Raw genomic sequence first — 15,955 nt, forward strand, 5'->3', positions numbered from 1 at the left:
TGCAATTTGTAACAGTTTCTTGGGTAACTCTTCTGTATAGCGTTTACCGACTCGTCATGACCGATGGTCTGCCAAAATGGGGTTTATCCAACAAACTGCCAATATCCTTCAACTGCTTATCCCATCGATTAATGTTATTTCTACGTGGCAGTTCGTTGTACATGCGATGATATTCACGTTGCACTTTGGTCACGGATTCAAATTTGACAAGCCACAGAACACACTGAACTTTTCTCTGTATGGACCACATCTCTACTGGTGTGGGCATGGATGGGCTGATCTGCTCCTTTGCATTTTGTGGTGCTGCGTCATCACCTGTGTGCGCTTGTGCTTGCACATAATACTACGGAAACTTGGAGAGTTTTCCTTTTGTTTGGTAAACATTTTATATTTCTATATTGCTTTCCTGTAACTAAACAAAAGGGTGCCATGATGGACACACTATATATTATGTTAAAATATTTACTTTATCTAAGTGCTGTCAATCAAAACTAAGCTGAATTCATAAATAAAATGTTCTCAGAATTCTTTTGATTTCTAAGCAGATTAAGGTAGTAATTTTGACTGTTGTCCTAAACTGCTTTTGCTTTTTATTTAGGTACTGAGTTTTATCTGATCTAGTATGTGTTATATTATTTTTATCCAGTTAATATGCTTTTCAACTGAACTTTTTATTAAATTGTGCCCCAAAAATAGGTCCTTCAATTTACATGCTCATGTGAAATACAATCTTGTTACCTTCAATTCAAATTTCTAACAAGACTTTTGAAACTAAAATCTTTAATGTTTCACCTGAAATAAGTAATGTACATAAAATATGTTTATATCTGCTAAAATTAAATAAATGCAGTGATTTGATATTTATTATGTTTTAAAAATCACACAGTTTACTGATATATCCTATATTTATGATATTTTATGTAATAAGAATTTTATTACTGGGATATATGCTTTTGTGTTATGCATATCATATATTTTATCATTAATTTAAGTAATTAAAGATATTTCTAATTGTGTGTGCTATCTTGGATATATAATGTCTGTTTAACTTTTCTTCCAGTGTGCTCTAGCCTGCATAAAAATACAAACTAATAATAATAAAATTCTCTAGCAGCTTACAGATTGAATTTTAATTTAAGTGTTAACTAATATTTTTATTATTATTAATTAATGAAAACGCTTTAGTAGAATTCAAAAATTCTGTTTGATTTATATATACTTTAATATGTTTTATTTAATATTTTACCTTATTGAAAAAGTTCTTGGAGGGAATGCTGTTTAATTCCCCTCCTCTCTCTTAAGGTAGAATCATTTGAACTTAAGAAATAATTGAATATTAAAATACAAAAAAGCAATACCTGAAAATTATAAACATTTTCAAATATATGTGAATACATTTTTGAAGTACATGAGATAAAAATACTATATAGCCATGACTGATTTAATTTCTTTTTTAGGTCCACATGTTTATAAAAAATTTGACCTGGCCAAACTTAAATCAACCATCGTATTAGAATTTCAGCATTATATGGATGTATTTTGTAATGCATTTGATGTTACTGTATATATAGATACAAAGGAAGATGCACCTTTAAAAATTTTGTGTGATATGGAAGTGAATATATTTTTTAATTCAGTAAGTAAGGTTATGTTTGCTTATAGAAATAGTTTATGTTCATAATTTTTCTCATTTTTAAGTATTATTATGTGCTGATTTTTTAATTTATAAAAATATATATTTTTAAAAGGTATTACCTAATGTGCTTTAACATATATAAATTACGTAGTGTATTCGGAAACTAAGTACCATTTCATTCTAGCGCTGTCGCAGCGCCGTGTTAGGCGTCCCATGCATGCGCACTGACTTTCAGTTGTCGCCATTTTGGTTGCTCTATGTTGTGTTTTCAGTTTGCTGTGCACATTCAAAATGTTTAAAACAATTAGTTCTCCCACTGACTGTGAGATTCGTGCCGTGATTAAATTTTTGAACGCGAGGAATGTTAAACCGGCCGAAATTTATCGTCAAGTGACAGAAGTTTACGGTGAATACGCGATAAGTGATGGAATGGTGAGAAAGTGGGTAAGAATGTTTAATGCAGGTCGAACAAATGTCCACGCCGAGGCTCGGAGTGGTCGGCCTTCTTTTGTCACCGATGATTTGGTAAGGAAAGTTGATGAAGCAATTCATGAGAACAGACGCTTCACAATGACAACTCTTTCAGAGGCATTTCCACAAATTTCACGTACTGTTTTGTTCGAAATTGTGTCTAAACGCTTGAATTATCGCAAACTGTGTTCCCGATGGGTTCCAAAATGCTCACTGATGTTCACAAAACAAAGCGACTTGGTAGTGCCCTGACATTTCTCACGTGGTACAGTGATGAGGGAGAAATCTTTTAAAACCAAATTGTGGCAGGTGATGAAACTTGGGTGTGTCATTTCACACCAGAATCGAAACAACAATCGATGGAGTGGAGACACACTCATTCTCCGAAAATACAAAAGTTCAAAGTGACAATGTCATCACAAAAAATCATGTGCACTGTCTTCTGGGATAAGAAAGGCATTTTGCTTACTGAATTTCTTCCCAGAGGTGAAACCATTAATGTGGCACGATATTGTGATACTTTAACAAAACTAAGGCGTGCCATTCAAAACAAACGAAGAGGAATGCTCAGTAAAGGAATTGTGTTGCTCCATGACAATGCTCGGCCCCATACTGCTGGTGTCACTCAATCGTTAATTCGACAGTTTCATTGGGAGAAGTTCGATCACCCGCTGTACAGCCCGGACTTGGCGCCGTCCGACTATCACTTGTTCCTGCACATGAAGCGCGAGCTTGGTGGCAAGCGCTTTGGATCTGACGATGACATGAAAAATACTATAAAGTCGTGGTTATCGAAACTGGCGGGAAGTTTCTTTGACGATGGTATACAAAAACTGGTCACCCGCTATGACAAGTGTTTGATCATTGGCGGAAACTATGTTGAAAAATAGTTTAAGACATGTATTTTCATGTAAAAATAAAATTGGATTCGAAAAAATTGTTTTACTATTTTTTTTTCTTTTTTTCAACACGGTACTTAGTTTCCGAATGCGCCTCGTATATTTGAGTTTTTAAATCAACAAAAACTAATTAGTATGAATGTTAATTATAATTTTTATCATTAGCCTGATATAAAAGTGATACCTATTGAGGGTGTTCATTTAAGAGATATTCCCTTGTGTTTGGATGCAAGGAATGTTTTGGTTATAAAAGAGATTCACGATTTGCATAAAATGAAGGTAAGCATTATTTAATATTTGTGCATTGAATACTGAAATACTTTTGAGTCTTCTTGTAAAATGGTACCACATTTTAAATGTTATTTCCCAATCTTAAATGTTAAGATCTCACATTGTGCATAAATGTTTATGTAGTGGATGCTCTAATGAGAAAGTATCAGTAAAACTACTTAATTAGTGAATGCAAGGCCTGTTATTAACTATTTATAAATTAAAAAAAAAAAGCTGCATTTCTTTCACTCTTCCTTTTTTTTAATGTTTATTAAAAACTGTATATTAGATTGGTGAAGAATATTTCTTTAACGGGTGAGAAAGAATCTAATCTCTTTTAAATTATTATCTTATTATTTAAACCTATGCATATACTAATTATGGTTTAAAAAAAGAATAATTGATAATTACATGAAAACTCTATGTAAGTAAAAATTTAAAGAGCAGAAATTGTGTTATGTGTTGCCAAGCATGGTATTTAATAAAGAGAGAAGTTTTTATGTTTTAGAGTACATCACTTAGAATAACAGCATTATCAACAATTGCATTTGACAATGACAACTGCATTTGTTTGTTTCTTAATATTATAAACTAGTCAATGAAAAATGTATGTTTCTAGTCACAGACTTCTGAAAGTTATTAAATTATTTAATGATTTAAAGTTCTTGATACTTAATCACTTAAATAAAAATATGTGTCTTTAAATATCTTTATTATTATTATTTTTTTTTTTTTTTTAGTTCAAAACTTTAAACATTTAGCAAAGTGAAAAGGTGCATAAAAAGTTTTATTTACTAAATTCCAGATCTCAAACAGAAATAGAAAATTTTCAGTCATTTTGAAAAGAACTATTTTCATATGGAAATGTAAGTGGGATAAATGCTCTTTAGTGTGTGTCATTTATCTCAGGATTCTAACGCTACCTGGAAAACTGGGAAAAGTTAAGTAATTCGAAAACTGACCAAGAAAGTTGGGGAATTTAAATATTTTAGTCAAAATCTGGAAAAGTTATGGAATTTCATATGATGATTCCCCAAAAAGTGATTTTCATGAGTGTGTGCTCCTGTTGTTTCATGCATAATAAACCTTCTTTGATCTAGCTAAATTAAGATTCCTGTAGTAGGTGGCATAAAGACATTCAGTCAGTTATCATGAAATAATTCTAGTATAAGTAGATTTTTATCAGTGTTTAAATTCTTATTTTATTGTAATATCACATCAGCTCCCAAACTAAGTAAAAAATTGAAATTTTACCATTTATTTTTCAGTAGTGAGTTTATCAAATTTTAATTGTACCTATAATGAACCCAACTGAAGTGGCCACTTGAAATATTAAAGATTTAAAAAGTTAAAGTTACATTTTGTCATATAAATTTGTTCTTAATATAATTATTAAAATGTATGCAGAATGATAAAATCTGTATTGTTTTATGTAACAAAATATTTTATGAAAAATTATCAGAAAGGAAGAAGGAGGATTTTGCAGTAATTCCTTTAAGAGAAGTGTACATTATTTCACAATCTTTTACTTCTGCAGCAACATCTGAAATAATATTCACTATTTTTATTGACACACTATTTTTATGCATTTTGTTTTCCTCCTAAAAGAGACACAAGTACAAATTGTCCATTCAGAAAAATTTAGGATATATTTCAATGCTTACTTGGCTTCATCACCAAATAAAACAAATCTTCCCTTTTTCTTTATAGATGCTTCAAGAAACAAAAGATTTGGACAAAACTTTTCTAGATGTCTTCTTATTTGCTATTTTTCTCTCTTCCTTTTGTTTCCTCTGTTTCATTTTTTTTGGGGGGGAAGGCTTGTTTAATATTTTTGATAATATTTGAAATATGTGTTTTGAACTCACAACTGTAGGAAGCTTCTCTCATTATTTTATTACCTTCTACTTCTGCATGGAAAGTAGTTATCTTAAAAGAAAATTATACATTTTTACATGACACAGCAATGACAGTATCTAATCTTTCAGTTATAAGTTCAACTATTCCTTTTTTAATATTAAATTTATTAATTTTAAATTATTGTTAAATATTATTAAATTAAAATTTTTTAATATTAAAACACATTTAACAATTTAAATATTTTGATATAGGTATGTACAATTTTAAGCCTACTTATTTATGAAAACATGTTTGGTATCACAAATATACCAACTATATTTGCTGTTAAAAGAACAGTCAAATTAAAATTTTATTAACTCTGGCAGTGCTGTGCACTTTTTTTTTTTTTTTTTTTAATCTGCCAGGATGCACAAAATTTATGAAAAATTCAGTTTTTAATGCACATTTTTTTGCATATCGAAGCTGAGACTTCTGAAGATTACTTCTATTCCTCCTTTCTACTCTTCCCCCACATCATGGAATGTGCCAACAGGAAGACATTTGACTTTTTTTTTTTAACTGGGCTTTTGTGCTACGTGGCAGCTTTTTCATAAAAGTTACGACACAAAATTCAGAAAATATATTTTTCTCAAATATTTTGTAATTTTTTGTTATTAATTGCCATGTATTATTTTAATTTGAATACATTTGGCTCTGTAAATTTTATATCAGTTTTCATTGCAAAAAAATTCTGTGCAACCAGCTGATTTTGCTCGGATTTTTCAAGAATAAAGGGAGACAAGACAAAGAAAAGGAAGACAAGGAAACCTTTGGATGGGAGAACAATAGGGATTTCTATTCCTTATTTTCTTTTATTTCTATTTTTTAGAAATAAATAAAAACATTAAAACAGGGTTTGTATGGTCCTTAAGAGTTTTGGAATCGATTTTTGATCCTTAAAAGTCCTAAATTTTGACCAAACTCAGCAGAAAGTCCTTAATTTTAATCATCTGAATTTTCTGTCTGTTTTCACAACTCCCATTTTGAGTGTGCATTAGCATTTTGGAGGAATATTTTGGCGATTCACTGACATATATAGTTATCTCTTGAATGGGTTCATGGGTTATAATTTGTTTCTATTTCTAATATAAATGATGGGATAATTGAGTTTCTAAGCTAGAAGTGAAACATGCCTTTCGAAATTCATTTTTTCCAATGAAGAGCTTTTAAACAATTTTTCGCTTTTGGGGATGGGAATTCTTTTATTAAACGGTTCTAAATTTGGCAACTTGTTAACATTTTGGTGATTTTAAGATCAGTTTCTATGGAAAATTTTTAGTTCCGAAATCAGAATTGTTCGACGGTTTTTTTAAAACATCATAACTTTGATAAATTTCATTAAAATAATGGTAATATATTGGAATTATATTTTAAAAATAACATTAAAATAAAATATTTTTGTTTTTCGCTATCATAAAGTTTTCATTTAAGCAACTTATTATACAATATTTTGAATCTGAAAAATAAACAAGGTTTAAACATAATGGCATAAAGCATAATTTACAAAACATTTCCTAACAAAAGCAAAATAGCTATGTAATTAATTAAAAATATCTTTTTTTTAAATTTTTTTATGTTTGTCCAGTTATTGTAAGTGTTTTTCCCATGTTATTGTCTCAGAATATGCATCAGTTTTCTCTCTGAATTTAGTTTTACATTTTTCCCCCTCTGATTTTTTTTCTCAAAATATTTCTGGCATTTTGCTCTTATAGAATTCGTAAAAGTAATTTTTCTTTAGGATTTTAGACATTGCAGCTTGGAAGGTTTAGAAGGATTTGAAGGCAAGATTTATAGACCCACGATTCTAGAAATATGTGATAAAATTTGAAATGTTTCCATGGTATCAACACCACGGAAACTGTAAAATACGTAATGGATGTATTTTACAGAAAGTTTGCAATGAATTTCTTATTTTTTGGGAACGTCTGGAAGAACAATGAAAACATAATATTTAATAATTGTTTTACTTCTGATACTAGAATCTTTTAACATGCTTATCTTCCCTTTATTTTCTCTACTTTTCAATAGACTCAAGCATGAAAAATATCAAAAATGCTTCTAATCTTATCACATGGGCAGAAATTATAGAAAGAAATTTTTTTATTAATAAAGAAATTGAAAACTTACAATTTAAAAGATTCATCTAATATGTCTTAATGCATCATACACACAGCTGGCACTAGGCATTTTTCCACCTGATGCAATCTCTGTGGATCCTAAATTCTGCTGCCTAGTGCCTTTCTAAATTCTGCTTCAAATGCCTACTCTAAATTCTAACAGTTTTGCCATTTCTAGATTTTGTTGTTCGGTGCGTCACTGAATTCTGCCACATCAGCTCTGTAATCGGCCTTTACCATATATATTTCGTATTTCTTCTAAATATTCATATTACTAAAGAAATAAAATTAGCTGCTTTTTCTATACATTCTAAATGCATTTAGTGTTTTTTAGAATAACAGAAATCCTTAATTAAATCCAAAAATTCTAAAATGAAAAGGAAACTTGTTGAAGAAAGAAACTGAATACATAAAGAAAATTATTCTTCAAAGATATGTGCAGTTATTGTGTAAATTACCCAACTGTTTATGATCTCAGCCTTTACTATAATTTCCCGTTTCTATTTCCTTATATGATAGAGTTACTGAGCCAGATTAAATTTTAATTAAATTGTATAGTCTTTGATTACTACTCCACATTTTTAGTTTGAATTTAACTGTTCTTTTTTAATTACGTCACCGTGAGCTGTAATTTATTTTGTTAGCATCAGAACATGCCTTTATGTTCTTTTTAAATAAGCCTCTTATTTAAACCTTTGTCTGATATTGTAGTTACTTTCAGACATAGCGATAATATGCTTTACGTCTGTCGGGGGTTTTAGACTATTTAACTTTTACCAGATAAAGTAAATACTCTCATAGGTACATTATGGGGAGGTTGACAACTGAGGAGATAACGCATGCAGAAACTAGTGAGGGCATTGGTTTGCATATTAAGACAAATCTCTAATTGTTAGAAAAGATGCTTAAAGAGAAGGAAATCGATATAAACTAGCCAAAATGTTTGAGAAGGCTTCAAATTAAAATGACGATAAACATTTTGTTGAGTGTTTTTGTTACAAAACATAAATGTTTTGTAGCTTTTAATCGTAATAATCCTAATATCGTTTAAGAATCAATGCCATAAATTACATGTACTTTAAACTGTGAAATTTTAATAGATTTTGATTTTAATAGGGCTTTTTTAACAAATTTTGTTAAAAAATTAAATTTAATAGTGGTCATGTAAATCCGTAATGACTAAGATTATCAAACTACCTAATTAATTATTTATAACTAACTGCTTACCCTTAAAAATTATCTCTACATATTAAAGCGATTTATTGCCTTTCATTAATGCCCACTGAGGTCACAAGATAAAATAAAAAATGTAAAAATTCAAGTAAAACTTTTTCTTTGCATCTAGTGAGACTTAATACAAAATAACTTATCACCTCTGGTGCTTTAATGGCTTATTGGAACCTTAAAGTATATTAAATGGTTTATAACCATTTAATATACTTTAAGGTTCCAAGTGGAACTCTACACGAACCTATGACACTAACTGCGTGAAACAGAGCCTGACTAACTTTCAACACTTGCCATCCGTGTGTACATCAGGCCTTTCAGGTTTGTTCTAATCAGCAGGTCTTTCTATAAATTCCTCAGTTTATTTTATTCTCAAACTTATTAATAATTATTTTAATTCATGTTTAGTAATAATGCATATTACTTAGGGATCTATTTTATTTTTAGTATGGTATTACAATTATGAAATGCAGGCATAGATAATATTATTAATTGAATTTATTCAGTTCGCATTTGCTCATAGGTCCTTAATTTTTATCATTAATGGTCCTTAAAAGTCCTCAAAAGTACTTAATTTCCGTGTGCAGAAATTTGTATGAACCCTGTAAAAGTTTAAAAAGTTAGTTTAAAGTGCGTTTTTGTAGCTTGTAAGAAGTAAATTTCCTTGCAGAAGTATGTAATGCTAAACACCAAGGTGTTCTCCTTTTTTATTGTCTATACTTGTCTTTGATGAATATTAAAATTAGCTTCGATTTTAAAGTATAATTATAAAATAATAAATGTAAAATTTATTATAATGAAATACATCATTGCATTTCCATCTCACTAACATAAGAACTTAAAATGATTTACTTATAGTTGAATCTGATATCATTTGTATTTTGCAATAATAAGATTAATATTTTTTTTAACAAATTTATTATCAATATTCACTCATTTCTGTCATTTTTCGTGTGAAAAATGGTAAAATAACGGATGTCATAAAAAATACGACGCGCACGTGCTCATGTAAAATTGCTGAGCGCGCATGCTGGAAGGTTAATCCTCTTTCAGTGTGAATTTTTCCCAGATTAGAATAGAAATAAACAAAGCAATCTCATTCATTACAATTGAAAAAACTTCCATGGATTACTATCATGAAAGCATCTTCTAATTTGTTGCATTTTTACATAAGTGCCAACTTAACAGAAACCAATTATTAATACTCTTATGACATTCTTTGCGGATCAAGTGTTTTACACTTAGTTAACTATTCAATAAACCCCAAGGGTTTTTCCTTTAAAGAATATTACACTATTAATGATACAATAAATATATTACCTGTTCTGTGAATACTGGCATTCAATATCTCGCGAAAAACATATCACAGAACAAAACTGATTAATTTGAATTTCACTTGACTAAATAGGTCTATACTTTTGGCCAAGAAGGCACCTGAAAAATTAAACCATGAATGTACTTGAATTTGTAAAAACTGCTCACTGCAGTTGCTTACGGGAAATCACAGCTTGGAAAAACTTCGCCGCTAGACCTGAAAAACACTTGTGTTAATGATGCCGCCTTCAGCAGTTGCTCACTGGAAACCACAACTTGAGAATTATTGCCGCTTAACCCTGGAACAGGATGCTGCCCATGGTAGCTGCTCACCGAGAACCACAACGTGATATTTATCGCCACTTAACCATGGAAACAGGATGCCGCCCACTGCAGTTGCTCACCGGGAACCACAATTTGAAATTGGACGCCTATTAACCTTGGAAGATTCAACATTGCCCGGAATAATACAGCACTTAATGCTGGACGACACTCGTCGCAAGAATGTCTCCAAATGAGAACTGGAACAGCACACCAGGAGCAATGAATACAGGAACAAGAAGGACTAAGCCAGAGTGATGCGAGATATTTATACATGAAGTAGATATGACGGCAGCCAATCAGCTGTCAGCACGACTCTGCTTTCCAGATGACGTAACTTCGAGTTTCGTTTTTGCATCTTAATTAGGCTGGAACAGTCAGTTCTTAATACAAACAGTGGCAGTGAAAACGAAGTAGAAGTAATTGCTATATCCCTTTAAAATAAAAACTAAATCTCATGTAAAAGTTAGAATTATTTCAAGGAGGAGAGATGATGCAGAAAAGGGGTTATAATAGGTCATATTTGCAACACAAAGAAAATTTTTGCATGAAAAATCATGCTCATCTAGAATTCAGTTTCATTAAACTTGGCACTCCAGTAGATCTTCCTAAAATTTAGAAAGTTGATTCCTTTGTACATGGTCGACTTAAATCAAGCTATTTGACTACCTAATCCTGTGCATGTCATTTGGAAATTTCCATTCTCTATATTTCAACCTTATATGATGATTTTATCTTTTATTAGGGAAATTTACTTTTTAAAAAAACTCATTCTTTAATATTTTGATCATATATGACTTGTTGATCACAATAAGTAGCATATTTTTCATGTTTTCATATATAAACAGATGGAATTTTGGCTGTTCAATAAACAATATTCAAGTGAGAAGATTAACTGCAATCACATTAAGTGACATGTACTGTACTTAAATTTTAGCCTGCCTTTGTTTGTTATCAGAAATGTTTTTTGAAAGTGTCTCAAATAATTATATTCCCTTCCCAAGAAAATTATCTTCTCTTGAGAAAGTAACTTAAAATTCTTTGAAAGTTTTGTTACACTATGTTTAAGAGTTTGCTTTGAAATAGAAAACTCTGCGATTGATATAATTTTGATATGCTGAACAATGCTACTTTCTTGAGTTACTGAAAATGAAGTACATGGGCCTTTGTGTAGCTAATTTTGTTCCCTTGCTTTGTTTTTACTTTTGCAAAATTGCTCTGTCTTTATTTTATTGCTTTCGTCTGGCTTTTAAATGTGCGAGAAAAATGCCTGAAGGTAACACCAAACATTAAATTTAAAATCTGTGCCGAATTTTACTGCAGAACAACTACATTAAAAAAAAAAAAAAAAAAAATCTAAAAGGTTTGACATTTTAAATTACTTCCAAAGGGGCATTTTTCAGCATTTTGTGTGTTACCTTTATTTATTAAATATTATGTTCGGTGCACTTAAACCACAAAATTCAATTCAACAGCAATGTCGCAAAATAATTTTCAAATGAGTGTATCTTTAGAATTTCCAACACACAGTTCCGCTTCTGGAAATAAAGTTTTTTCCCCATAGAGTGTATTGCTTGCTTGTAAATCGTTGAGTTTGTTAATCAAAAAGTCGTTAAAGTTTTAAAGAATACAAAATCAATAATAAAACAAATTCCAAATTTCAAATTTGGGCTTTCAGATGCCCATATTCGCAGTAGGATTACGTCATTCAAAACTGGATGGCACTAGATACTGTTGTTTTATCACAACACGAGAAACATACATTAATTCACGCAGATTCATCCTTATTTAATTTCTTCAAATATAATGCAGGTCTCTAACATTTAGTGGCAACAGTTTAAAAAGTGATTCGACGCAAAAACGCAAAACAAAAGCAATAGTCCTTCAGGGACAAAGCTCCTTTGGACTATAACAAAACTACAATGAAATAAGCAATATCCCTTAATACAAATATTAATTATCCTAATAAATAAATTAACCAACTTCCTGTTGCCTTCTGTCAACAAACGTCCAGTATACAAGCGAAACATTAAATTTAAAAACTGCACAGAATTATCGCCTTCATTTTTTTAAGTGGCAACAGTGCTGATTTTTAGCAATCAGCAGTCCAGTATACAATGGAATGAAAAACTGTTGCCAAAACAACATTTCTAAAAGAATAAAACTATTCAAAATGATGCAATAAAATCGAAAAGTGTGTGTGTGATTATGGCAAAGCCTCGAGGGCTATCTGCCTAAGAGGAGGGATGCCTTCGTGGAGGACTTTTTAAGGGAAACTGGCTCGTATACACGTTACACATGGGGAAAACCACGAAAACAACCATGCAGCCAGCCCGTTCGCGGGTTTCGAACCTCGGACCAAACTACCAGTGTTCAGCGACTTTACCGCTCGGCCGCTGGTGGGCTAAAATCGAAAAGATAAAATTAAAAAAAAATCTAATTCAAATTTTGAGAAAATCGCTTGGAGGTCTAGATTTTGTAGCTGTGGGTCTATTACCGTATGTGCAGCATGAACAAAAGACACAGAGACACTTTTATTATATGCAAAGATTATTGAATGGGCACTATTATCTTCTGTAACTTCTGTTAATTTTTTTAATTATTCTTTTATTTATTTATATGATTTTACTCTTTTATTTCTTCCATTACCATACAATTAAATATTATAAACCTATCAGCAAGGCTAAATCTTTAGCTGCCTTAAATAATGGGCAACTATAGTACCATATGTGGCCCATTTCTGCTTTTAACTGTCATAAAACTGAGTGAATTGCATATGAAAACTTAATTAGAACATGTATTAAACATTAAATCTTGTGACTTAAAAAGCATTAGTTTACATTTAATTTAGATTGCCAATGAAATTTGTGACAAAAAGTTTTAATGGAGAATGCTGTGTAAATGTCTCAATTTGGGGATAAGTGCCCAAATGAGGAGTTTTTAAAATTATAAAATATTGTGACAAAGAAGCCATTTGAATTTATTATATTTATTTTTCATTTTTCAGAGTCTATTCCTGGATGGCAAATTGTTACTCAGGTTCTGTATGCAAGACAAGCAAATAGATACAGAATTTTCCATGCCAGTTGGAAAACTAGCAGAACTGAAACTTTCTATTAATCAACTGAAATCAAATGAAGAAACAAAAAATAATGCTGGAAGACCTAAAGACCTAAATTTATTTAATAGTGTTTCATCAGAAGTTGATAATGTTTTTCTTGATCACTAATTATGCCAAAGACTTTTACCATTTTTTAGCAGACTTTTACCAGACAAAATTTTTACCTTTTATACTTATTTTTATACATGAAATTTTTCTCGTATTTCGTAGATGTATATCGTTAAGTGCCTACAGTAGTCAAACACAACATCAAGTCTTGACCACCAGCCTCTCTAAATATAAAATATATGGGCTGGAAGTGCCAAAACATGAATAGTTCCATTATTTAAAATATTTTCGTACTTGGAAGTGTATGACTATGATGAACAGACCACTTAAGGACTTTTTGTGGACATTATGTATATAATGTACATTTTAACATGTATCATGTTTGAAATATGTATCCAAATTTCAAATGCAGAACTGTGAACACTTCAAATATTATAGTTAATTGAATTAATAATAAAAACAGTGACAACAGACTTATGCGAGATTATAAGAAAAGCTTGTTTTGTATGTATATCATAATCTAGTCAGTTTTAAAATATTACATAAATATATTGAGAAACTATTTATATGTAAGAGTATTTTAAATTTCCTTATACATTTATGTAATATATTCATATTTTTTCTTTTAATTTATCGATATTTTTTATGTATGATGATGATAAAATATGGAAGCTTACATAAACATTAAAATTTTCTTAGTATAGCAGTATGAGTTACATGCAATTAATAGGAAAGTTGCTATTTATATTTTTGGCCTCGGCAACAGTAAGTGTTGCTAGGCGACCGTAGAAGACTGCAGTCGAAAATTTGATATTTTTAACCATATCTTCTTCAGAACATTTTGGCATTTTAGCTTGATTTGTATTGTTTACAGTAAACTGAAAAATTGATCTTGGGCAAAGAATGAAATTGACTCGTGAACATTTTCGTGCAATTATTTTTCAGAACTTTCGACATGGATTATCAAGACGAGTGCTTCGATGAAGCGCAATCCTACAGTGTAAAAAACTGGTACAACAAATTCAGTCGTGGTCTATGTTCACTTTAGGACGCATTCTTTGAAAATCATTCAAAATCGGTTGTGCCAGAAAATATCAATGCTGTGCATGAACTGATAAACCAAGATCGACATATGACATACCATGAGATTGAGGCATCTTTGGGCATTAGTATGATGAGCATCAATAAGATATTACATGAACATTTGGCCGTAAAAAAGATTTGTTCACATTGAATCCCGCATAATTTGATAAACGCTCAAGAGAAGGCTTATGTTGATTGGTGCAAGGAAATATTGGAAATATAATGTTATATAATACTATATGGAAATATTCAAGGTGCATCAAATGCTGTGTATAATGTGTATACAGGTGACGAATCGTGGATCTATGCATAAGAGCCCGAAACAAAACAACAATCAACTGTATGGGTCTTCTAAGAGAAGACAAATCCAATAAAAGTTGTTAGCAGAAGAAGCATATCGAAGTAAATGGTTGTCTGTTTCTTCGGTATTACTCATCACTTGGTGATAGAGCAATGCAGGACAGTCAATTCTGAATGGTACATGACCATTTGTTTGCCAGAAATCATTGGATAAATTCGAAAAAAGCAGAAGAGGCGAATCATTCTTCTTCATGACAATGTGAGCTGTCACACATCAGCTCAAACAACTATATTTTTGATGGGCCAAAACATCGAATTGATGGGTCATCCACAGTACAGCCTTGATTTGGCACCCAATAACTTATTTTTATTCCTGCATATCAAAAGTAAATTACATGGTCAGCGATTTGCTACACCCAAAGAAGTAGTTGATACATTCAAAACACATATTTTGGAGTTACTTCGATCTGAGTGAAAAAGTTGCTTCGAAAATTGGCTCAAATGCATGCAAAAGTGTATTGATCTTCATGGAGAATATTTTGAAAAGCAATAAAACCAATTTTGATCATAAACATTTGGTTTTTCATTATTAGATCAGAAATACAAATAGCAATCCTCATAAATTTGTTTGTTTTGCTCATCTTATCTTATATTTTTACTAGAATATCGTAAAATTTTAGATACGTAGTGGCCAGGGCCGTTCCTAGCGGGGGTGCAGCACGAAAAAATAAGCGAACAGATGGACTGTCAGGATACTACTCTTAAATGTTTTAAATTCATTAAAACTATTGTAATTTAGATTCGCAACTACCTATTATAATATAAGGCTACTTCCAGCTGAATGCTAGTAGCATTAGCCACATTGCAGAATGATACAACAGTGGATATGGAGTTAAAGAAAGACGGAATGATTTGAGAAGGAGCGGGAAAATTCACGAGAAACAGAGGCCCAATATATCACGTATAGACATCAGGCGAATGTAATTTGTCATTTAAGTTGTTTGTATGTAGTGTCTAGTAGTGTGCATAATTATTATCCCGGCATCCGGTAGTGAAACAAATACCTGCAGTGTGAAATAAATAAGTCTGATATAAGTATGAGATAAATTTGAATTAAAAATAGTGTGATGAATATGAACTAGTAGTAGTAGTAATATGAACTAGTAGTGGCAGTGCTGAAGGACATAGGCATAGATCTAATAAGTGTTGTTATTAAATAATTACTGTTTTATGTTTTCGAATGTTACAA

The 15,955-nt window shown here is 30.9% G+C and overlaps 1 protein-coding gene across 2 annotated transcripts in view; it reads left to right on the forward strand.

Moving 5' to 3' along the window:
- LOC118189864 (mucosa-associated lymphoid tissue lymphoma translocation protein 1 homolog) overlaps positions 1-13,885 on the forward strand; it is a 77,144-nt gene extending 63,259 nt beyond the window's left edge. Inside the window, exons 16-18 of one of the 2 annotated variants that reach the window (XM_035360557.2) lie at positions 1,458-1,636; positions 3,172-3,285; positions 13,162-13,885. In XM_035360557.2, coding sequence (XP_035216448.2) covers positions 1,458-1,636; positions 3,172-3,285; positions 13,162-13,383 — 515 coding nt within the window. In that variant the 3' untranslated portion in view covers positions 13,384-13,885. The remainder of the gene's footprint in view (positions 1-1,457; positions 1,637-3,171; positions 3,286-13,161) is intronic. The other variant, XM_035360558.2, reaches the window with a different exon arrangement.
- The last annotated feature ends 2,070 nt before the right edge of the window (positions 13,886-15,955 follow it).

This window comes from Stegodyphus dumicola, chromosome 2 (assembly GCF_044657685.1).
Source record: "Stegodyphus dumicola isolate Sdum_Otavi_A_Nest chromosome 2, ASM4465768v1".
NCBI lineage: Eukaryota > Metazoa > Arthropoda > Arachnida > Araneae > Eresidae > Stegodyphus > Stegodyphus dumicola.